General features: G+C 40.6%; 1 protein-coding gene across 3 annotated transcripts in view; it reads right to left on the bottom strand.

The window, feature by feature from the left end:
* kcnq1.2 (potassium voltage-gated channel, KQT-like subfamily, member 1.2) overlaps positions 1-26,844 on the bottom strand; it is a 222,249-nt gene that overhangs the window by 44,227 nt on the left and 151,178 nt on the right. For all 3 annotated transcript variants that reach the window (XM_088080342.1, XM_088080343.1, XM_088080341.1), the window contains one exon: positions 25,988-26,049. In XM_088080342.1, coding sequence (XP_087936468.1) covers positions 25,988-26,049 — 62 coding nt within the window. The remainder of the gene's footprint in view (positions 1-25,987; positions 26,050-26,844) is intronic.

The raw sequence follows: 26,844 nt of genomic DNA on the forward strand, positions 1-26,844 counted from the left end.
GCCATTATGATCCACACCTATAAGTCAACAACTGCAGAAAAATGGTAAATTTAAACTGTGCACAGTAAATTGACTTATTAAGCTCAATTTGTTTGCAGTGCACACATCCGCAAGGAAGAGGGAGTTATATTTACAACACTCCATCACAGCAGAGGGCCCAGAACTACAGATATCATTGTGGGGCTCTACGGCGTCCAGTTTCCAGCCCTTTCCATTGCCTCAGAGCAGCAGGCCAGTGCAACTGGATCTGTCAGCTGGGTCCATCAGATAGCCGCCATGGCTGTGTCTAGCTCTGTCTACCTGTCAAAGCTGTGTGGCTGTCATCCAGCCAGTCAGGCAGCCATTGCCCAGCCACCGCCCCTGCCTTATCAGGATAATGAGCTGCATTTAGGTCCATTATGAGCTGACCCCAAGGACTTTCTCTGCTGCTAAGCGGGGGCCTTGTGCCAGTGATGGACAGTGGGAATGTGATACAGGACCGGGCTGAGCTGCAAGAGCAGAGCTGCAGGGGATAGGAATGAACAAACAGTGCATGTGGTGGCCTGCTGCCTCAGGAGAGCGGTAATGTAAGGTAGGACGTGAAAGTCTACAGTTAAACTACACCAGCTCACATGTTGCACACGTTACAAAACTTCACCACCATTAACCCATAGCAAATTGCACAAAAATCCAGCCATTGTCACTAGTTTCTCAGCAACCTTGTCATGACCTCTCCAAAATATACTTGCACAAGACTGCTGCCTCCTGTCTTTATTATAAACACCCATCAGCAGCAGCTAGCCATATGTCAATGCAGGTGGACACAGTTTACACCATCATACTATTACCCACCATCGCCAAAGCAGATTTCTTTTTCACTCTTTCTTAGATACATCTCTTGATTTCGTCTCCACCGTGTTATTGTTCTGCGGTCTTGTAGCTGTCAAAATGGAGAGGCAGGAAAATATCCAGATCTCTATAACCCACAATCCTTGTATAATCTTTTAAAAAGGCTTTCCCTGTGAGCCAGAAGTTTTTGATATATCTTGCTGTTGAATGGGCAACTGACTAACCTATGATTTCTTGAACTAACTAATTTCTTGACCAGAAGTTGTTTGGCAATCAACTCACTATTTGAGTCACTTCTCAAGCAGCAGAAATGGTTAGCATTATTTTCTCCTTTTTACTGAAGACTAGATGGTTCATAATTATACCAGTAAAATAGAAAATAAATACATGAATTAAACATAAAGTAAATTCGCAATGAAATAACTATGTTAGTGATTAAATATTAATAAGAAATTAAATGAATTAAAAAATTAAAGTAAAAAAGATAAGCCCCTCTCTAACTACCCTCTACCCAAAATAAATGACAAAATAGGCAAATAAATAAATAAATGTATACGCAATGAATTGAATACATCAAATTATATACATTAAATACATATTTTTCAACAAAGTCATGACATTTCATGATTAATTAAGAATACAATATATTTTATATTATTAGATGTAGCCCTAAAAGGTCTGATTTAAAAAAAAAATTACATGCATATACATATGAAATATATCTATTTTGTTTTGTTATAGAAGACATATAGTAACAACCTCAGTTTGATTTCTGGTGATGCAAAGTTTACTGACCCATAAAATGAATTTCAATTAAAAATCTGTGTAATTAATTGGAACGAACTGACTTACACCAAACCCTTACACCAAAACGCTTTCACAAAATTGTAGACGTGCCTACAAACTGTACACAAACGCAAACTCACGACACAAATACCCATTCATGCACAGAAATACGAGATGACAAACCACACAGACGTATAATTTTACTTCCCTCTAGCTCTCTTGTTATATCTCCCTCGCCCTCTTTCTTTCTCAATCAGTCAACAGAGTCATAATCTATTGATTGTGAGCTCCTAACAAGCTCCTCTTTGTTTTTTGCACCCGCAAATTGCTACGAGGACAAACCACAGTAAGAAAAAAAAAGCAACACCAGAGAGAGTGGGGAAACCTACAAAGCTTTGCCCGAAGTGACGCACACTCATTACCATCAACGCAGAGGATAATTAGTACAAGAGGGTAAAAATGATGTTGCCATCATTCAAAACAAAAACTAGGGGGGAGGACATGACTGCTGAAAGGAAGAAGGGGAGCAAAAGTGGCGGGAAGACGAGTCAGCAGAATGAAGCCCATGGGAACTGTGAGTCAGGGACAGCAGAAAATTTGCTTCAGAAATGGGTGGGAATGACTGGCTGAGCACACACGCAGAAATATAAACACACATACATTAGTTTGCAATGACAAATAACACAATTAAACACACCTGTGCACATGCCAAAGCAGGCATGCACAAATGCATCCCTCCCTCCACACACACACACACACACACACGCACACACACACAAACAGACACACATGTTTACAGCAGCCCAAAAATCACTACCACATAAAAGCACTCTAAATAAAGCAACAAGCCATATTTTCCATGTTCTGGTCTATTTAGCTTGATGTGATTCATCTAGACTTCTCTCTGCAAAAGCCTCCAGTTTTATTGACATTGCTCAAGTTTACTGTTCAACAAACAACGATGGTGAAAGTTCACTGAAAATTGGGCCCGAAGCTGTTTTGGGTCTGCCGTGACCTCATGACTAATTCAATTCAGCAGTGACATTGGAGATTTCTCAAAATGGGGCCATTGTGCCAGAAGAACCTTGCAGAAATCCTGTACAAAGATTAATGATTTATTGGCCAACAAATGGTTAATGGCTTGCAGTGTTTGCAGCGCGACCTTATCTGCTTATGATTGCAGCACGCTCTGCTGATTGCTCTGCATGAGTCTGACAAAATACCCACAGGCTCAGGCTTTCCTCTGTGTCTCTTTGCGGTCTTGATGACTTACAGCCATATTGATATTTTTATGGGCATAAACAAGCATTCTAATGCAATACTATTAATAATTCAACCCGTACTGTGTACTTATGTCAAACACATTTATAGTTATGAGCAATTCTTCCTTTTGTGGTGGCTTTTTAAATTCATTTGAATACAATGGAGCACAGTTTAGCTTTTAAGAAGCAACAAAAACAAACAGTAGTTTGAATTGATGGCTGCTTGTTTGTTGGTCAGAAGCCTGATGACTTGAAGAGAGCGCTGTGTGGTGTGTTTTCTTGGCTTTGTCTGTTGGAAAGAGTAATTGTACCAGTCTTAAGTGTCCCGTTTTTTTTACGACCTGCATTAGTGTTTTCCATCAAGCTGCAATTACGGGCTATTCATACACAGGGCAGGCCCTCCTTAGCTAGCACTGCTTGAAACTTTCTGGGAACGTTTTGCAGACACAAGCTATCTATTGATATGCAAAGCGTATACGCATTGGTATGCAAACATACATGAATTGTAGATCCATAGGAACAAGCAAAAACACTGATGATCCCATGAAAATATGGACTGGGGCCGTTGGATGTGAACAAATGTTGGTCAGGCTCCATGCAAATGTCTGTGTGGGGCACACAAATTTATTTCTAAGGTTTTTCTCTTCACATTAGACTGCTAAAAAAAGGAGGCGAAAAGGGAATATTTTATAACCAGCTGGACATTTGTCACTGATGCACATGGTCAATAACGTCACTCTTACGCTTCCTCCATCCTTCAAAAACCACTCGTAATACCAAAGAGGTTACACCAGCGACAGAATATGCCAATGATTTACCCATATATATTCTACAGACTCTGAGCAGCAGCCACAGTCATAAACCACACCCTGGTGCTATGTAATGCTTACATATCAGAAAAGCATCTCATCTGGTACATCCTGGTGCTCCAGACTCTTCTCCCCTCACAACCACAGTGGGGCTGGCAATTTCTGCCTACAAGGCCTAAATGATCTTTCCATCTCCAGGAAAAGGGCTGATGGCTGGTTAGGTTAAGGTTAGTCAAATCAAATTAAGTCTTCTGGTTTTTCGGGGACACGGAGTTAAGCCTTTAAAGGGTTCTCTCTCATCATACTGTTTTTACTGTCAGCTCCTTATGTGCATGGCATTTTCCAATACTTCAAATTTGACAATAAATGATTAACCCTTTGAAATGTGAGCTAATTAGCTTGATTTCATTCAAAAACATGCAAGGAGATTAGCAATGACGGAAAAAATGATCCAAAAATTAGTAAAAAAGTACAAGAAAATTACCTGAAAATTAGTTAAAACAATTAAAAAAAGAAGAAGAAGGAAAAGGGAAAAGGATAGAAAAGAAAAGGACAAAAGAAAAGAAAAATGAAAAAGAAAGTAAAAAAACAAGGCAAATAAGACTTGGTAGAACTGCTTTAAAAATTATAATAATACTGTGATATAATTTTAAATGTGTTATTATGATCATTATAAATAGATTTTTTTCCCTAGCTTTGTTCTTTTTACCCTAGAAATTCTTCCCTGGGAGTGTTCCTTTAGTTCTTTTTTTTGTTTGTTTTTTTTAAATCTACTAATTCCTTGCAGAAACATTTCTTACCAAGGTGCTGATACCTTTATTCCATGTTTTTGAAAGAAATGTTTAAATACTTGTGAAAGGCGTATGAAAGCATGATGTGGCCTCAGATTTCAAAGAGTTAAAAGGATATCTAACTAACAACAACAATATAATATTAGGTCTTTGATCACACTGTTGGAATCATGTTCCTTGAGGAGGTTAAAAAACTATATCTTATATTACACAATTTGTTTTAATTTTCTTAACTGTTAAAAGAGCTGTATATAACATTCAGAGCATATGTTTCAGATTCTGCGCTGGGATTGTTTGCACACAGCTCTGTACATGGAGGTGGCTGAGCCGGCAGCTAATAAAGTTAACATTGTGAGCAGTGCTAACACCAGCAACCATACTGACAGAGCTGGTGATGTTAAACTGGGGGTGGGGGGTTAGGGAGATGAAAGGTGGGCATTAAGACACACAGAGAGGAGTCTGTCTTTATTGTCTGCCCTGAATGCCATTACTCCACCATATCTTTATATAGAATATAGTTGTTTGCTGCAATATTAATGTTCTGAATCTCATATACACAACCTTCAATATTACCTGTCTTTTTTCCAAAATATTTCAGATATTTGATATTTTGATTTGGACACCACTGGATGTTTCCTTTTCATACTTATGCCTGCTTCATGATTATTCAAAATCCACAAAACAAGGCTGTCTCATATCTGTTTGTTTTGAGTGGTGTTTTTTTTTTTTTTAATAATTAGCTCATGCAATGTTTTCTTTTGGCTTCTGTTGTGTGCTTCATGGACTAAGAAACACCTGGTTGGGATGCCTAGCACCAGTCAATGAATAACAATTGTTAAAACACAATAAAAGCTCTACTCTGTCACTCATCCAACCTGAAAGGCATACAACCACTAACAGATAAGATTAAGAAATCCACTTCTGCTCTAAAGGGTTAAATTGCATTTGCCTTTGTTTTTTGTTCAGTATTACCCCCTATTTTCAATGATGAGTTAAAAACTTGCAGCTCTATTGAGCTGTTTCAGTGCCCTGTGCTGTTTAATATGTTACCTGAGGCAATAAAATTGGATGATATTTTAAACTTTTCTCCACTGCCATCCCACACTGAAGTGGGTTATTATGCTGCAATAAATGTTGCTCACGACAGCAGAGGAGCAGGAGCTGCTGTAGCAGGCCAGTCGTTCGCGTGGCTGGTTAATGTGTAACCTGCTCGACTAGCGCTGTAGAGACAGAAGAACCTGCTTTGTGAGTTGTCTCCAGACCCTCTCTTTGACAGCTCTGATGCACCAAACAGACCTCAAAGTACTAGTGCCAAAAAAAGCTGGCTGATCAAAGGCTTTGTGTGAACACACATCCTGTCCAAAGAAGTTGCACTTGAATACACAGCAATGAGTAGAGCCGATGACCAGCTGACCACCTACATGAACATACGTTCTATGATGAATAAGAGGAAACAAGTGGTCACTTTGTTTTGGTTGAGAAAGAAAAAAGAATAGATAGATGTGAAAAACAGGAAGCCAACAAACTAAGTGGTCCAAGATGCATAGTATACATATCAGTCATTCAGACTGGAGTATAAATCACACGTTCCATTATGTTGCAATATGATATCCATTCTCTGAATAACAATATGATATTTGCTGGTATCACAAAGTCTTCCACAATACAATTTCAATATGATTAACTCCAGAGGCCTGTGATCAATATCATGCAAAATCAGTAAATAGTCTCATTGTCTTTCTTTTGGCTGCTTGCCAATGTCTGTCTGTAACTAGGCCACCAGCACTATTTGAATGTTTAGGAAGAGGATGTGCTTGGATGGAAATGATGCCAAAGATATGCCATGGGAATTTCAGAACAAAGGTGTATCTTAAAGATGACAATATGTATCAATATTTTCAATTCTCATTAATAATATTGATCACTGCATCAATATACTGATCCAGATCAATGTTAAACCTCTACATCCAGCTGGAGACCTTTACTGAGGTGAGAAATTTGATTCAGGACATCCAGTTTAATAGCAGATCCATGAATTTGGCTTTTCAGATGCCAAAACACTGCAAACAAATTGCAAAGGATTTTACTGCTTTGGAAAGTTTACACATTGACAGCAATTTTCCATTGACCCTCAACTCCCTTCTCCCTGCTAACTCTCATTAACTGAAACCAAAAATGTCCATGCTAAATGACAGTAGATGCGGAAAAGGAACAGCTAACGTCAACAATGCAAAATGCACTGCCAAAACTACAGCCAACGGCCAATCACCAATGCTCAACTGTAAAGCCAACTGTCCAGTTGGTGTGTCAGGGCCCTCTGTAACCGTACAAAGCAAGCTTTTCCTGCCACACTGGATTCTGGACATTTGGCTGGGAAAAGATTGGCTGAGCTATGGGAAAACCTTAACATACAACCACTAAAGCGTGGGAAAATGCAATCCTATGTTGCCACACCATTCACCCTCAATTTCATGGCAGTGCTTTAAAGTGTCACAAAGTGTGATAAAGCTTTTCTGATTGCTTAAACTCTGTCATTAAAGACTTAACATTGAAGAATGCAGTCTTAAAGACACATTTTATTTTAAAATCTTCACTTAACAGCACAGTTTCTGCAGCAGTGTGCTGCTCACTGGAACAAACTGGGGAGTAGTATAGTGAATGTGTTGTATATTAGGACTTATATCTCCAAAGAGTAAGTCTTTGAAGTTTTTTAAGGCACTTCAAGAGTTATTATTGAGAAACGGAAGACTAGACAACCCACTTCTCCAATCGTTGAACAATGTGACTTCATGTAAAATGCTTCTTATTTCTTTGGTATTAGTCATCCCTTCCTCTGAAAGCCCTTGGTTTACTGTAAGAGCAATGCATATTTGCATGTGTTGTTTTTTAGTAAAGAGATTTACTTCTCCAAATGTTTCTGGTTCCAGACTATTGTGACGTCAAGTGTGCCTGTGCTTTGGTGTGAGAGAGTGAATGTTTGTGTCCGTATCAGCTGTTTTCCCCAAGGCCTGTCACACTGCATCTTGTGATACAGCAACCACACATGCGTGATTGCGCGCTCAATGCAGGCATGACTCAGCCACCTTTTGACAGAGATTTAGCAGATCTGCTTGAACGGAGCTGCATGTGGTTTCACTTTGAGGCTCCTAACATAGCGTGTATCAAACACAATACTGTGAACTGGATGAGGGGATTTACGTTAAGGTGTGTGTCTCCATGTGCAAAGCTGGTGGTGAGAGTTTGCACGTGTGTGTGTGCGTGTGTGCGTGCGTGTGAGTATGAATGTGTGTGAGTTCTCCAGTAGAGGTGACCACTAATGAGCGTCTATAGCAGAGTGACCCTGTGGTCTGTGGAAAGAGCCAATGTGCTGTGGCTGAAACAAACACGCGCACATGCATATTCAGTTATAGGTCAGTCTGTGTGTGTGTGTGTGTCTGTGTGTGTGTTTCGGAGTTTAAGTGTGTATCATGATGACCACCACCCCCTCATTACCTCCATCATGGCTGGAAACAATCAGCCACTCTGCCCCAGTTGTAGGCCAGAGTCAGGCATTGCAAACCTACAGACCTAGCATTAGATAAGCCTCCATCACCACAGCCTGACTGGCCTCAGATTGGATCCAGCTTTCCAAACTATGGGCAGCACAATCTCACAAAACCCAAATCAAAATAGCCCCCATCCCCCATTCCAACCTAGACATAAAAGTTTATTGATTGCCATACATTTTCAACACATGACCTTTAAGTCTAGGCTTGATACAATCGGGAAAAGTGAGGTCAGTCCCCATTAACAGATTATTATTAACGTGAATGTTATTGAAACATCAACATGCAGTTTAAGGTATTGTAGTTGTGCAGTTGTACTTGTATATTAATTTTATCATGCATTTTTACACAAGGGTTAAATTGTTATCGTTATTTCAAACTTGAATAACATAAAATATTATCATAATTGCAGTATGGTCAAGTACAATAAATCACAGGAGCTGTAACTTTTTGAAAAAGGTTAAATGTGTTACAGCATACAGCTACAAATAAAATGCCCACAAATCATGATGCAGAAGTAAAGGAACATGCTTGTTTGGTACAGCAAAAACACATCATCATTTTTTTTTTCTTTTCAGTGAAGATGAAATGCAAAAATTACCATTTCCACTAAGATCAAGACTCATATTGCAATCAATGTATCAGTCCAAATAATCACATGATTTTTCGTCATACTGGTCAGACCTTATGTATTTGAGTTTAAATAAACCCCACACCTATTAAAAGTTATAAGTAAACAAATGCAAAATCCAATACCTTATTTCAAATCTATAACGATGTATATGCCATAGAAGACAGCATGTTGGCAGCTGACAACAAAGCACAGACAATATCAGAGTGTTGCTTCCACACAAAAAGAGTGACCTTGTAATGTAACTTATGTCTATGTCTGACTCTCATTTCTTTTGGCTCTAAGATTTTAGTTTCCAGCTTTATATTTGAACCCATTATCTAAATTACTCAGTGGCAAATTCTCTTAACTGTGACTGTTTGTAAAAGTCAATGTGTTTAAGTGACAGTTGTTGAGTAACTGATTTACTGTGATCTCGCAATCAAATTACATTAAATGCAGCGAGACAGACATGTTGTTTGAGAATAGACTTAACTTAATGCCAAGGTAATGTACTTCATTTCTCTTCTGGACACACCTGTCTGCTTTCAACCTCTAGATCCCACAACAACAAAATAAAATAAATTCACGATACTCCCCTTATGACGTGATATCATGACTTTGAGCTTTAACTAATTGAGCGGTTCAGAAATGTATTTGATTTTTTTCCCATAGACAAGTTTCTTTTTGTTTTTTCTTTTTTAACTTTTGATATTTTTTTGTTTGTATGAATAAGACTTTTAATGCAGCAGCTCAACAGTAAGAAAAAGAAAGAAACTAAAAGAAAAAGCGACTGAGTGCTACACAGGATAAAAATATTACAAAAACAAAAATGAGATTAAAAAATAATAATTTAAAATCTATACACCTAGTTGCATGGGATAACTGTATATATATGATTCTTTGTTAAAATATTTTTACTGATTTTAAATTTGAGGATTAACCTATACCTGCAGTAGTTCTGCAGGTATAGGCAAGCAGTTCCATTACAAATTTAGAGTTTACATTTTACACAAGGTAAGACCTGAAATAATCAAAGACAGCTGCCTGTGACATAATTGTCAGGTGTGGAATGGCATGAGGTGTAGATGGTGTCAGACTACAGAGAGTAGATTTGTACATAGTTGTGCTACAACACATACCTGTCCAACAGATGATGAGGAATGAGCAATCTCAGTAATCTCAGTCTTTAGTGACAAAGAAACTCACAAACACACACACACACACAAACACACACACACACGCACGCACACACACACACACACACACACACACACACGCACACACACACACACACACACACACACACACGCACACACACACACACACACACACACACGCACACACACACCAAGACACATATCTACTCAACTGCACACAAAGTTTGATGTACAGTATATCAAAGATATGCTAAAACGTAAATAATACATGTATGCATGCACACACACATGTTGGGACAGTAGCAGAGAGGGTAAGGTACTCAGAGATGCCTGTGCACACTCACACAAACACACACCCTGGGCATAGGACAGTGGGAGCAGGCCAGGCTGTTATTCTAGTGCAGGCTGGCTGAGTTGACCGTGTAATCTCCAGGGTGGAGTCCATATTGGGTTTCTAGGCAATTCAGTGTTTTTGGCCTGCTTGTTTTGTGATTTAGCTAAAGAGAGAAAAAAAGAGTGAGCGGGAGAAATGGAGAGAGAGCGAGAGGACAACAAGTGTGGGTTGTTTTTCTTTCTGCCCGGCATATTGTTGATGAGTTGTAATGCAGTGTAATACAAGTGGCGGTTAACCTCAACGGCCAAGAGAAGAGAGTGAGCGGGAGGGAAGGAGAACAAGAAAGACAGAACAAAAGACGCAATGGAAAAAAAATAAAGACAGTTAGAGGAAAAAAAAGAGAGGAGACAGACAGGCTTCAGGGGGTGGGTGGGTTGGTCTCGAAAAACTTGTGGAAAACAAAGTTGTCTGGTGGTGTGGCCCCGCCTGCTGTGCATTTTGTTTACATTGATAGTGGGAACGAGGTATGGGGAAGCAGAGCTTATTGTGCACGGTGGCATGACAGCTTATGACTTGTAACAGATACCATCTGTCATTGTGGAGCAGGGGAGATAAGACCATAAAGACTGTCAAGGCTGTCATTGTCAAATGCCTTCACTAGCAAAAACACAGAATTAAAGTAACAGTACACTGTTTTTTTTTAAATTAAATGTTCTGTGTGCAACATTTAGTACATTAACCCTTTAAAACTGGAGCAACCTCACTTTTCTTGTGCTGCTGTGTTCAAATGCCTTTAACATAGATTTCAGCCTTTAAACCTTGAGCAAACTGGTGCTATTTCGTTTCAAAAATAAAAAGGCAACGAGATACTTGGCTAGAAATGTTCAACAAATGGCTAGAAATGTTCAACAAATATCAAGAAATTAGAAGATTTAGAAAACATTTTAAAAACTAGGGGGGAAATGTCTCAGGAAAAAAACAAAATCTAGGGGAAAACTATATTGATAGCTAATTATCATAATTACACATGTAAAATTATTTTACAGAATTATGATCATTTTTAAGCACTTACTCCAGATCATTTTCTTGTTTGTTTGTTGTTGCTGTTGTTGTTTTGACTAATTTTCAGGTAATTTTCTTGTACTTTTTGCTTATTGTTGCTATTTTTTTTGGAGTTATTTCTTTCTTAAAATAGCAGCAAACTAGTGTCAAGCACCCACAGAGTCTGAAATAAAGTATCAAAGGGTATACAAATATGGGGCACCTGGTAGCTCACCTGGTAAACCAGGTGCCCCATGTACAAAAGCTATGTCATGCCACAGTGGCCACAGGTTTGATTCCAACCTTGGTCCTTTGCTGCATGTCATCCCCTCTTTCAGTCCCTTTTACGCTAAATCTATCCTATCAAAATAAAAGTAACAAAAGCCCAACAAATAATTTTTAAAAAAAGGGGGGTACAAGTGTGAATAATAGTAATCATTCAATCCACTGGTCAATCATCAGATAAATAATCAACAACAGCTTTGATAATCAATTAATTTATTACGCCATTTGAATTAATTAGCATTCCAATTTCTGCCATATCACATTGTTTTGGATTAATTTTTTCAGATTGCTTTTAAACTGCTTGTAGATAGTTTATGAGCACACTGGTCACTAGCCTACTGTCCGCTGCATTTGTAATAAACAATGCCCCTAAAAGTTCCACGTTCAGGCCTTGCAAATATGGGGATTTGTTGCTGTCTTTGGATTTGGACTGTTGGTCAGACAAAAGAAGTAACATTTTAAAAACTCATTCATCAAGAAGTAATCAACAACTGAATCTCTAATGACAATAATCCTTAGTTTAACCCTATTAATTAAATACAAAAATTACCTAATTACCTCTGACTAAAACTGTAGTTGCGTGAGCGCTAAGAAGAGATTGTTTTGATATTTTGGCAGCCATCTGCCATAGCATGCTGTCATACCAATGACAGCACAGTCCGAGCGGCTGGTGTGACAGACGACAGACAGTGAGCTGCCCCACGAACCCAAGGAGGGGCTACCAAAGCACGCACACACGCACACACACACACACACACACACACACACACACACGCACACACACACAGACACAGACACACAAACACACAGACACACACACACACACAGCACCTGCATTCCCACAGAAGTCCAAGTCAACAGTCATAGCCCATCCCCCTCCTCGACACTATCAGAGAGAGGGAGGGACGGGGTGAGTGTGTAGGGGGGAAGGAAACCCTCGGAGAGAAAGAGAGAAGGGAGTGATTTAAGCTTGTCTCCCCTGGGTGAGGGAAGCTGGAAGGGTCCAGAGTTGAGGTGGGAGTAAAGCAGGAGTGGGGGAGTGAGTGATGGAGGGGGAGAAGGGTCAGAGGAAAAGGGAGGAGAGCAATCCAGCTGAGACAGCAGATCTCCACAGAGGCACAGTGCCAATGTCAAGGTGCTGAGTGAGCTGTGCACAGAGCTCCAAACACACACTGAGGCTTACTCTCAATTCAAAGGCAGAAATAGCCACATGCACACACACTCCTCGCTTGCTTTCCTGCAACACTCAGTCGCTAAGATTCAGACGCATGCACGAGTGCATTCTTGCCCCTTCCCTCAAGAGGAAACTCTTGTTGCTTCCCTCTTCACCTCTTTCCCTTTCTCTCGAGTTATGCACAACCTTCTGTCAGCTGGGACAAACAGCACAGGACACACAGTTGCACAAGCGGCCAGAATGGGCTCCATTGTGCTCTAATTACCAGCCCTGCTGAGATGTCCTTTGACCCCGAGACACAGGGTGTTTGGCCAGCGGTGGACTGGTGGGAATGACCCTCTTGGCCTTTCGATGTTCACTTCTCACCACAAGCTGCCAGTGAGCGCACTTGATGTGTCTTTGTGTGTTTTAGTTTTTGTGTGCATGCGAGTGTGCGAGTGTGCATGTGTGTGTGTGCGTGCAAGTCAGCTGAGCTTTACTAGGACATGGCAGTGACTTTGCATGCAGATGCTACTGCAAAATGGGATTTGACTTGACAGTAAAAAAAAGATATGTTGAATAAAGCAACTAGAATTACCGCCCTGCGGTTGATGCCTCTGCAAACCACTCAAGTTGCCGTATCCGGCAGTATCCGACCAAATGTCTCTCCTTCTGTTTCTGAGTTATGGCGTTGAATAATGGCCAGAAAAGTGTTTTTGTATAACATTATGATGTCACATTACATTTGACCTTTGACCTTTTGTATTTAAAAAAAAAAAAAAGTCATTATTTTATGCTATTCGATTTTTGCATGAAATTTCATTATAATTAGCATATACATTTTTGAGTTAAGGCCAAAAATATGTTTTTGAGGTCACAGTGACCTTGACCATTGACCACCAAATTTCAATCAGTTCATCCTTGAGTCCAAGTGGTTATTTGTACCAAATTTAAGGTAATTCCCCCGAGGCTTTTATGAGATATCGTGTTCATGACAATGTGATGCATGCAAGGTCACAGTGACCTTGACCTTTGACCACCAAAATCGAATCAATTCATCCTTGAGTTTGAGTGAATGTCTGTGCCAAATTTGAAGACATTTCCTTAAGGCGTTCTTAAAATATCATGTTCAAGAGAACGGGATGGACAGACAACCCCCCAAAAAATAATGCCTCCAGCTATGGCTGTCACCAGCTTAAAAACTCACACATAAAAACATAAGTCACTTTACTGTCCAACTCTGGATACATTTTAGAGCAACTCATTTTATAATGACAACCTGATCACACTCTTTCTGTCCAGTATCAGTGAGCACAGAAGACTCAGCAGAAGAATGCTTTTTCTATGACTTATCACTCTGACTTTGGTCCCGTGAGTCCCATCTTCTCTGGTCTTTCCTAAAGATTCCTCCTTGTGTGTGAAGTAAGAGACATATTCCAGTCAGCTTGCTCTTCTGTTTTGTTCTTGTCTCTTGCCTGAGGTTCACTGCAACCCCTTATCTGCTCTGCTTATCAGGCCGACTTCAGCTCAGACACTCCTGGCCTCCCTCCTCCACATCAGTATGCCACAGAGGAGACGTATCGAGACCTCTAGACTAATGTCTGTCTCTCGCTCTATCTCTGTCTCCTTGTGTGTCTGACTCTGTGTCTGTCTCAATTAAAGCACTATTGGTGTAAAAGTGAACAGATATGCCACGCTGTGTGTACAGAGTATCAGCTGATCTGAATATAAAGAGCGTGTTTGTGAATATTTCTGTTTTGTTGTTTGTCACTTGCTTATTTTGACATTGCAACAGATTACGTGACCACTTGGAGGTGAAACTGTCACCCATAATGACAAACCCACAATCTGCAGCTCCTCTCAGGTACAGGGAGGGTTTGAATCAGTATAATTTCCAAATCAGGAGAAAAAGGAAAGAGGATGTTGGACTTACACTGATAATAAAATAAAAATATGGGGTGTCAGTGGCTGGTGGATAAAGCAGGCACCCCTTGACTAAAGGCAGTGTCCTTGCCGCAGTGACCTTGGGTTCGACTCCCATTCGAGGCCCTTTGCTGCATGTCGTCCCCACTCTCTCTCCCCCTTTCACACTGTTGATCTGTCCTGTCTAATAACAGGCTAATATACCAAAAAAAAAATCTTTCATGTTGTTTGTTCCCACATTGCAATTCTGCTTAAATAATGCTTGCACAAGAATTATCTTGTGACTAACACACTATCTCATTATTCATATTGTTGCTGTTGTTTCCATTTAATCCATGTCGAAAGATTCTTGGAAAGAAGGTCCTCAGCAAGTGTCATATACAGAAAATCTACTCTGGCACAACAAAAGGGGGCTTATCTGTTTCACTTGGAAACAATCAAGGCCAGCAATAACACTCCTGACCCATAGCAGACAATGAAAATGACTCCTTACTTCTAGAGCTTCTTGTAATTTTTGCCAGTGAGATCACTACCTCCACTGACAGCACTGTAGAAGGGAGACTGAAGCTCTGGAAGAGCTCTTTGCATTGCATCAGCAAGTAATCATTGTACTAGGATTATAAAACACGTCTTCTCTGATTGTGTCACTATAAGAGATTTTCATTGACTGTAAGATGCCAGCAAAGACAATAAAACTTGAGTTGCAGGAGAAATATGAGACTTGGCAGGTATGTGACTTATGACATGGGTGTTTAACTCTATCTGCAACAACTGAGGCAATATAAACAGCGCTGCCTGCAGCAGTACTATCACACCATAGCTGCATAACAGGCACAGGGTGGGGGCCCTTTTTTTTGATAGTTACTATTTAAAGTGTTGTAAATGTGCAGCAACCATTCACTGATTCAACCTCAAATACCAGCTTCCCGATTTGATCCATTGTACCATAAGGGACTAGGGGAGGCCTGTATCCTGTGTGTACTACAAAGTTAATTGCACACAATTGAAAGGTGTGGCGCTTTAATTGTTCTACAGGGAAACACAGGGCCCAGAGGTATAGAAAAACACCACCATTATACTCCCATAAAATCATTAGTCATTTACTAAAACAAAAAAAAAAAAAAAAAAGAAAAATCACTATGGAATACAGACAAGCTTGTTAAGTGTTTTGCAAAAACCTGACGCCATTAAAGCAAATAGCAGGCGACAGGAGACTGGGCATAGTGTAGCTGGAGCAAGGCAGGCAAACACATAGGTGTGCACATGCACACACACATGCCTTGAATTACTGCGGGTACGAGCAACCAGTCTGTTGCCTGAGGGATGTGTCTGGGCACAGAGTACCATAGGGCCAATGTCTGAACCACAAGTGGCCCACTCAAATCTTTACACAGTCATAAACACACCGGCATTAGTAACAGCTAGTTAAAATCATTTCCACGAATGAAGGCGCTAGCCTGCTATGGCACAACACCCTACTGCAATAATAAATGTACCTTATTCTATTTTTAATCTGCTACCGTATAATGGGATGACAATGCCTGTCAGCGTCTGAAATATCTGAGTTACTATTTAGTGAACTGATGTGGAATTTTGGACAAAAATGTATGTCGCCAGAAGATGAATCCGATCAGCATTGGTGATCGCTTAACAACTAAAATGTGGCATATATTTTAATCACCCCAGAGGGTGTTTTCTAATTATGGTGATGATCCCTTAACTTTTCATCTAGCTCCATGATAAGGTCAAAATTTAAATTTTTCAGACATTTTGTTTTATGATCAAATACCTGCAAAAGTAATGACATTTTTAGATGTTACATGTTTAGGGCTGGACCTGACTCAGAATTATGGAAGGTGAATTGGCAGATTTGGCTGTTTAATATAAATACTCAACTACTCATAACTATTTTCTAAATACAGAGTTTAAGATCTTGAATGGGGTTTCATGGGTGAAAGCAATGTTCATGTAATAAAATAAACAAGCCAAGCTATACCTCCAAGCTAATGCACTGGATGTCAAACAAAAGCCAGAGACTGCACTACATTAAGTTGCTGTAAGCTGTAAATTCACCACTTCTAAGCAGAAGGCTGAAGGTAATGTTATCTTTGAGCTTGACCGGGCAAAGACTCTTCCTCCGTGCAGCTTCCTCTGTCTCACTCAGTCTCACCCTGGCTCTGTGTCTGCAGCTTCCTGTACCAGAGAGCAGAGTAAAAATGAGGAGTGCTCACTCTGCAGCATCATCGGGGTATGGATGAATCCTCAGCACCCACCTCCTTCAGAGGCAGATGTGCCAGACTCAGGTATGATGGGAAACTAGTCAAATCACAGGAGCAATTATGCTTTATGGGAACTCATATTTGATAAGCTAAATGAATGTTTCACTTACTACAGCTACACAGATTTGTGGAGTTTTTAGGGTGAATGTTGGTTGAATGGAACAGATACACATCTACATAATACACACACACATTGAAGCATATATGCACTATTACACATATTCACATATTCCCCATTAGATGCTCCCCAGGTACCAGTTTGACTTAATAGCAGTGACATTTACACTCACGGTCTCCGGAGTCATTTACACAGCTTGGCATTATTTGCAGCCAGTTTACTGTTCCGTGCAGTATAGACTGATTTAATAGCACTCAATAGTCGGGTGGCACCAGGGCTACTTAGCACTGTGTATTAGTGAGACTACATTTACCAATAAAACACAGACCCCTGTTTCATGGACTGCATATTGACCCCTCCATAACCTTCTTAAATAAGCTCACACCTCCATACTGATAATGAACTGGTCCATGCAGGAGTATATTAGTGGTCAGGTCCAATCCAAGAGCTTTGAGGGCATTTGGCCAAGACAATAAAATATATGTGCAGAAAATATATCCCTGGGCCCTGCGAAACTTGGGCAATTAAAATGGAAATGTAGCATGGGTATTTACAGCCAGCGAGCAAGCCCACAGTGGGTGCTACCAAGATGCAGAGAGAGAGGGGGAGAGAGAGCTGACGAGAGACCGTGGCAGTGTACAACATGATTTAGATGCTGTGAGTGAGACTGCAGACCTATAATCCTGAAGACACAGAACCAGAAGGAGACGGAGAGGAAAGAAGAAGGGGCAAGTTCTGTGGGCAAAAAAAAACAGGGAGTGAGAGTGAAAGAGTGATAGAGAGACACACAAAGGCAGAGAGAGATAGAAAGCGCGCGCGCGCGAGAGAGAGAAACTGTGAGATGGAGAGCAAGCAGCCAGACATGCAGGCAGACTGTCCGTCTCTGGTTTGTGGGAATGCGGTAAAGACACAGTAGTAGGCAGGGTCCCGGCTCTGAAATTAGAGAGTGGCGTTAAGAGAAGGGAGCCAGAGCCAAAGGCCGTCTGGGAGCTGCCAGGGGCTGCATCCCCAGCGCACTGCCGAAACATGATTTACTGCTGGACTGCACTACAAACAGCACACCGCCTCTGGTGCGCTATCTAACTCGCAGCAGCACACCACTCGTTGCATGCTATCGAGTTCACAGCACTATAAAGATACCACATCAACGGTGGGAAGTGTCGACGTGAGAAAGACCAGTTGGGCTTGATGCAGCATTGGGTGGTGTAGTGAGTCAAAGCAAAGGCTGCTGCAACAGGAGTAAGGCCAAAACATAGCAAAAAGTTGTGTATTACAAGGTTTAATCGGTGTGGGTTTGCAACAGGTACCAGGAAATAGATGGAATACAATATTGGATGTTTGGAGGTATATTAGACAGCAAAATACTGCACAGCATTTTCTAATCCAATGAGAAAGAATTTTAACGTGATGTAAAGTTATTATGATAGCACGTAAGGGTGGGCTCCACCCTCTTGTCCATGAACAAACTGAGTCAAAACACAGTAATGCATTCTGTTACTGAATGTCTATGAGCAAAATACTGAAAGCCTAGCAGCTCGAGTACCTGTTTTTCTGTAGAGGACAATGACCTCTGTCCTCTCTGTGGCAGGGGGACAGTGGTAAGAAAATTTTGCTATAAATATGATTACATATTGCACTGAGAATACAAAGCACTACAAGCATGTTTGCACAGATCTATATCTTCTATCTATTTACATTCAGTGGCACTGCAAAGAAGCCTGTGCAGGAAAGGATTCAGAGACCAAGATTTAATCAGAAAAAAAGAAAAACAGGGAACTAGGTTGTTGTGTGCTGTAGCAATTGCAGGCCGAGTCCAGACATGCAGGAAGATTCTGTGTGTGCTTGTCTGCAGCACGGGGCAGTAAGAGTTCGGCCGCTGCAGTGGAGCTGTGTGTTCCAGGATTTGTGTGTGTGTGTGTGTGTGTGTGTGTGTGTGTGTGTGTGTGTGTGCGCGCGTGCGTGTGTGTGTGTGTTTCCTTTGCCAAGTTTCCTCTCTTTGTTTAGACCGGCCCGGTCAGTCCGGCTCCCCGCTGAGCACACTGCGGCCAAATACACACATATATCAAAACACAGCACAACAACAGACAGGGTTCTCTCGGGGCGAGAGGTGCTGGGAATGGGAGCAAAGGGGACAAAAAATGACAGAGAGGTGTCCGTACGGGAAAACAGAAAGAGAGGCGGAACAGAGGACTAGAGCGATAGCAACTGTTGAACAAGGGGATGGCAGCAGACTCTTTCTCACACTTTCTAGCAGAAAGGCAGGAAAGGGACAGACAGTGGGTCACTGTGACCATCACTCTAATTACAGAGGGAAAGGGAGAGGGTTGAGGACTATGCAGAAAAATGGACAAATGAATAGAGCAACACTAATGACCCAACTAAGAGAAGGAAGGGAGTCAGGAAAATGTACAGTATAACCACTCTCATTGAGATGCAACTACACATTTGACAACTGTAAGAATTTATAATTCAAATTCAAATTTGCACCTTAGAAAATAATTTTAAGGCAAATACATTTGTCTCATTACTCAAATGCGTAATCACATTTTTTTTTTATTTTTACCCCTTACCTTTGTTATTGAGCGCCCCTTTACCCTGAACAGAGGGAGTAGGTGAAATCTTCCCCTATGAAACAAGTAGTCGTCTATGGTGTTTGCCTAAAAAGACAAAACTATTGCAATAAAGCTATTATCACAATGACATTTGCCATTTATCTGATGGAGTTAGACGAGCATGGGTACATGCAATATATTCACAACTTAAGATGCACGCTATTAGCCGATCAAACAAGTCATCAAATAAAAAAAAATACTGCTTCATTACTATGCAATCACTGGTGCTCTGTAGGTTGATTTTAGCAACTTGTGCCCCTACCTTGCCAGTCTACACTGATATTAGGGAGCAATAACAAGTGCAGGAATATCGCTGCTGGACTTAAGTTAGATGTAACAGAAACTGAAGATGCCTACTGTGACTTTAAATCCTCTGAATATCTCCCGTAAACTTCAATAAAAAAACAACCCTTCTCCCTAAAATTGAATTGAGCATGACATAAGAACAGTGGGAACCTCATTGACCTCTGAAACATCTTTCAACTCCAAAGAGTTTAAAAATCTCTTAAAAACTTTTACATCTCTGTATGTGGTCTGTAGCATGCTGTTCAGCTTATTATAGTGTTACTTGGTCGCAGTTAAGGATAAATATTTCCTCTGCTCTTTGATTTCTGTGCATTCATTTTGTTGTGATCGTAAAATTTACGATTTTAAGAGAAAATAACATCAGCTACAGCCAGAGAGAATCCCAGCGGCACTAAAAAGGATAATAGCTCCTACTGATGTGGGCTGTAGATTGTTCGGGGTGCCAGTATACAAAATCAAGGAAAAAACGATTGGCTATAATACATTTATTGATGCACGGTTATTCATAGATTTAAGCGGAAATGCTGCCTCTATTCTCCTCCCGTCTTCAGCCATTCAGACTGAGAACCCTCCTGCACCAGCTAAAGACATAATGAAGCTGTTCCTGTTTGCTGAGACACTGCTAGAGGGACAACAGTGCATGTGACTCCATTTGTATATTTATGTGTCTGGCTATCCACTTGCATTTTTGTATATGGTCTAATGTATAAATATGTATAGTATATGAGTGTGTGTGTGTTTACCAGCCCTCGTCTCTAAAACCCTCCACTGGGTCTGGATTGGACCAGTCTAAATACATACACACTCATGCACACACTCCTGCCCCCCTCAAAGCTGTGCTTCTTAAGACGAGGGGCCCTAAATGCCTTACAGATGGACTCCTAACAAACACAACACTCTGTCCCGGCCCTCAAGTATTTCCAGTATTTGGCCTTGCTGTAATTTACGGCATACTTACCTAATTGAGATGCTATTATGGTCAGGGCATGCATTCTTCGGCGTACGCCTAGTGCTAATGCACATGATATAAGCGTGACATACATGGCACAGTATATTTGCACTAATACAGCGGAGTGAAGTTAACCACAGAGTGAGTGTGATGTATGGTCCATGTAGTGTACTTAGAGCAACACAAATAATGATGTGTTGAGCACAGGCATGTCTGTGCAGGTCTGGAGGGTGCATTAGAGGGTATTTTCCTCACTAGACACTACTGATGGTTTACACCCACCAAAGACTAACACATCTCCCACATACAACTGAACACCACTTTGATGACTAAATTATGAAGGACTAAATACTGAATGTGAATCAAATATTTGATAATTGCCCCCCTGCTGCAGAATGATTTTTTTCTTCTCACTTCTGAAGTATTTTTTCTTCATGCTGTTTCTTCTCAAGGTTTTGCACTCATGACTGACCTACCCTGAAGTTTCGATTCCTGAACAAGTAATGTTGTGCTCTTCCTCAAATGCAATGCCATTTTAACAGCAGAGTAATGATATATTCAATTTAGAAAAAATCATGAATGCTTTTTAAAAATGTGCATTTTGTCTAATAGGGTTTGAAATTGTTGCATCACTGGAATTTGTGACCAGCACCTTTTGCATAGTGCAAGTCAGTTTTTTGTTGACCACTGATTAGTTTTTGTATGCTAACAAAATTATCTGTATCATTTTTTTCAGCTGGCGCTCAGTAAAGTAACGCTAGTTTTTCATGGTTCTCTTTTGCAACTTGACTGGATGTGAGCTGAGAGATCTGAGAAACGATGTGTTGACTGGAAAAGAATAGCATACTGTTTAATTTATGAAATCAAGGGAAATAAAATGATTCACGGCACACATTTTAAATAATATGCTTTGTAATCTTTGGGCTTGGGGGAAGGTATCATGTACTGTCAAATCAAAAGACTCAAATCAGAGTGAAGTTACCAGTCATTGGTGTTAAAGTCCTAGTCAATTTAAGAGTCTTTTTTTGATTTTGTGAAGTCAAGCATTACGTCATCAAATTTGTGACTCGAGTCTGATTGAGTCCAAGTCAAGTGACTCGAATCCACACCTCTGCTTAACAGACTTTGGCAAAAGAAATCTTTTGTGGAATGTTAATTCTATATTAGTAAAGTAATGATGCAACAATCAGCAGATTTCAAATTTAGACATATACAGTTTCATGTCCTCATATCGTCACTTATTTTAAAAAAAAAAAATCCAGTATTTTAAACTATATTTAAACGACTAATTTATTATTGAATAACATAGTATTCAATGCCGGAAAGTAACAATAAATTAGTCATTTAAACTATATTTAAATGACTAATTTATTATTGAATAACATAGTATTCAATGCCAGAAAGTAACAAAATTAATCATTTATAGGTTTGATGTATCCTGTTATTTTTTTCAACCTCGTGAAAAACGAACAAAACAAATTTCTACTCCTGCATAATTAAAGGCTGCTGCCTTCAGCTCTACACACTAATTTCAGTTTTAAGTTGCTGGGTTGCTCTGTGCCGCACAACAATTCACAATATTGTTAAATCTGTGAAACAAAATAGGATCAGACTAAAAACGTTTCTCAGACAGACATTTACAGGCTATGTGAGGGCATATTGTTGTAATTTCCCTGCCCTTTCCATCTATTGCTACGAGAAAAAATCCCGTTCCTATAAAACTGGGAGAGATTTACCACAAACAGAGGGCTGACTTCATCCTAAAGCATGCAGCGAGCTCCGTTCTGAGAGGCCGCGCTGAAGCCTGGAGACACTGGCCACTGTTTGAGCTTGTCGTTTGGGTATTTTTCATCGAGTGTGTCTGACAGAAAGATAACACACTGTCACAGAGTGCCATCTATCTTCGTTTCCAAGTTGCTCCTGGAGAATTCAATCTTGAGTGTGTGGGGTTAGACACATTGGTGATTAATCGACTCTGGGCTCGTGTGTGTGTGTGTGTGTGTGTGTGTGTGTAGACGTATATGTGTCTTTGTCTTTGTGTGATAAATCACTGTCTAACCCTGTACAGGACACACAATGCCCGAGCTGCCTTCAGCCCACTGAAGATAAATTCATCTACAAGTGATGTGCTGACAATAGCTGGACGAGAAAACGATTCAATGTTACTTACTCAGCTGCAGCAGAGACTGAAGCCAGAGTGGTCCATGTCTGGAGTTTTACAGGGAACAGGGGAGCAGAAAGTGGGAATTTGTCAAAAAAAGAAAAAAATGAAGCTGGAGCCCAACCAAGAGTGAATATTGAGAAAGGCATGGGAACACACTCCTGTGCACACATACGCACAAACATTAGTGCAAAGAGTTGATGAATAATTCCTCAGGGCTGTTGGGAAAGATCCTACACGGAGGTGATTCAACTGTGACACCAGGGTTTTGCTTGTGTATGATCAGGTTTACTATTATGAGCAACATGCTAGAGGTGACGCAACTCCGAAATTACACAACGTTATGAAATGCAGGCAGTGGTGCGAAACAAACACAAGAGCGTCGGCGCTGGAGATTCTGTTGCAAACAACTGAACTCAAGGGCACTCTGACCATTAACAGTTCAAACAAACTTGATTCATTGTGTATTTTATCTCATAATACGTCTTCTGTAAACTTTGATTTAGCTGGAGCGTTATGTTTGGATGGGACATTATGCTGCTGCTGAAACACAGGCTTCATGCTGAAATGATGTTTCAAGAGTACATTTTTTTTAAAGGTCCAGTGCGTGCAATTTAAGGGGATATATTGGCAGAAAATAAGAATCATCGTGTTTTTTTCGTTACCATAGAATGAGCTGTTTATATCTAGGGAGTGGGGTCCCATAGATGTTTTGAGAGACCTGGATAAAGTATTGAACATGGGGCCCCATTCATTCCTGTGAGAGTTGGTCAGTAATGCATGAAGCCAAAATGGTTAACTGGCACATATAAAATTACCCGGATGATCCAGGGAGTATCGGCCCTACTTCTACACTGTGCAGCTTGAAGAGAACGCACAGCAAAGACGTATGGCCGCCAAGCACTGCTGAGTGTGGCTGAACAGCTAAATTCCACCAGCCACAATTTCAGTTTTCAGTATGAACCTCCAAAACAATGAACACTAATGGCATTGACGCAAAAAGTTTCAGTTAGTTGTGAACTGCAATCCTCATTGCTAGATGCCAGTAAATCCTAAACACTGTTCCTTTAAGTGTCAAAATTAGATTTCTGCCGAAAAACTTTCAAAAAAGTAAAGATTTCAGTGAAAGTGGGTCAAATGGGTTGTTCAGTCACAACCGCCATCATTTTATTCAATCACAGGGATTACGCCATAAGTGTAATTATAAAGTCAGTGCATTCCAGAGACACAAAGCTGACAATACAGTTTATCTGGAGTGAACAATAATATTTGTAAATTGCTGCTGGAGCTTTAGCAGTGCACGCGTATGTGGAGGAGGTCTGGGGAACGTACCAAGTAACAGGGGTGGACAGGTTCATCCACCTGCTGCCTAAGGGAAAAAAGAAGCCCCCCAACCCCCTTTCCCCTTTAACAGGTGTGCTTGTCTGTCAGAACCATCAAAATAAGAAATTCACACAACTGGAAATGAAGGAGGGGAATGGGGGTAAGTGCTGAGGCAAAGAAAACAGTAATTATGAAGGATGGGCGGCTCTGGGTGTCACAAGGCACTAATCTCTTCACTTTGAGAGGACACTCGTTGCAGGAATGCATGCAGTTCTGTTTAAAGAAACTGTGATTGGTTCAACATTGTTCTGAAGAGAAAGCATCCTGCATCAGCAGGGTTCCACTTTTTGTTTCTCCATTTTGCACCTCTCAGTTGTATTTTGCCTTCATGTCGAGGCAGAGTGGGAGAGAAGAAGTGAAAGAGGGAAAAGAGAGAGGCTGGAAAAAAGAAAAAGAGACAGATTCATAGGTAACGGAGGCACTTTTGAACGCAGGTTTATGTTTCTAATCAAGAGATTGTGATCACTACATGTAGCCCAGAGCAAATGGGCCGTAACCCAATCACCGAGGGAGGTCTTCAGGCTCAGGGCGCACATTGGTTCAAGATCATTACTCCTCTCTCCGTAACAAAGCGGTCCGAGAACAGCAAACGCATGCAAACATTAGAGAACGTCAGTGCTGATGAACGCGCAGAGATGGGATGGCAAATGTTACGGCAAAGTGGGGGAAATCCTGAGCTGGCTGAGCTGAATAGAAAAGAAGGGGCTACAGAATGCATTGTTCTATTGTATATGAGTTGTTTTCATTTACTGTAAGATGTGAGAGGGTAATGTGACATGAAAAAAAATGAAAAAAAACATGCCCAAGTGAACAAACACATTTCCTAACCTTTCCAAATCCACAAACATAATTTCACTTTCTAGTGATGCCACCAGTCAGACAAATAAACAACATATGTAGCCACACACTAAATCTAACAAACACATTTCATATTCTATGATTTGCACACGGAGAGACAGAGAGACAGACGGGAAGGCAGACACGATCACACACCAGTCCAACTGGTACAACCATCCCCAGAGGGAGAAATGTCTATCTTGGCATCCTGCTGGCATCAGCTTTGGCATCATGTTGGCATCACGTTGTTCCACTATGGGGGAGGACACGCCTAGTTACACCCCTGGGCTTCATAAGACAGCTGTTGTCTATTGGCTGTGTCTCACTGTATAAAGACTTTTCTCTTCAATCCAACTAATTCTTCCACTCCTCTAATATTCACTTATGGAAACACAAACATCCAAGATTTGTCACCACCCAGCGTACCCAGGATTACAGGGGGAAAAAAAAGGGTTGGCATGGAAAATCATCGAAATGACCGAGCCCAGAGCAGGAGTCAAGGAAAAAAAAAAAAACCAGAAATGTAAGTAAAGCAGAAACGCAGCACTGAAAAGATGCTGATAAGGTGGAGAGTGGAGAATGCAGGCGTATGTTTGGCACTGGCGCAGATTGGCCGAGCACAGCAACAACACGGTCATATCAAAAGATTACACCTCACGCTATCAGACACACACACACACACACACACACACACACACACATACACACACACACTTCTGCTTATGAAGACCAAAGGTAATTTAATCATTTTATCTCGCTTACCTGCAGACAAAACACACACACACACACACACTGAACAGCAGGAGTGTGCCTACCTTATCTTCAAGTCTGATCAGACGTGCTCCAATAGTTGGGAATTCTTTATCCTCTCCTTTTCCTGGAGATTGAAAAAAAAAATCAAATACATACACACAAACAAACATTCAAAATACATTTGCCTTAATGACAAAAACTGACTACTGAATGTCTAGGTGGTACTTGCAAAAACACAAAAACTGATGTGGAAAGGTATGTTTTGTCACACTCAAACAATTACTGCACAATCACACACACGATACTAACAAAACATTGTCCTTTACAGTATGAGGCCTGAAGGCTCATAATTCTCAGCTCATGATTCTCATTCATCCACCGTCATTTTTGTCTTTACGGCTCAATGTGGCTGTTTACAGCCCCGTACTGTAATGCAAACAATAAATGTATGTCAGAAAGAGTTATGTAGTCTTAAACATGTTTTTTGAAATGTGTGCTGGAGGTTATGCAAAATTGGAGAGTAAAGAGCTCCGGAGCCATGTCCTTAACGCAGTACCTTGCCCAACTGGCCTACAGGTTAACCATGCAAGTGACCAGGGTCAGTGAGGACATGCTTACTAAGCAACTGGGAAATGGACTGGAGCAAAAAGGGAGGGAGATAGGAAGGTGGGTAATGTTGGAAAGCACAATGCAATCCAATGTCAAGAATGTGTAGATTGGTATATACACTGCAGTGCACTTAAGCTAGCCACCATTAACCAATAACCATAAAGTGTGAATTAAATAGTTTTAAATGATCAAATAACTACTGAAGTTCTATTTGTTGTAAGTTTATAAGGATCCTGATAAACAGACTGAAATGCCATTCATTTAGCATAACATCATGCTCATTTTTTTTGTTCATTTTTTTTTGTTCATT

The sequence above is a fragment of the Plectropomus leopardus genome, chromosome 7 (genome assembly GCF_026936395.1).
Source record: "Plectropomus leopardus strain MGB_pleo_1.0 chromosome 7, ASM2693639v1, whole genome shotgun sequence".
NCBI lineage: Eukaryota > Metazoa > Chordata > Actinopteri > Perciformes > Serranidae > Plectropomus > Plectropomus leopardus.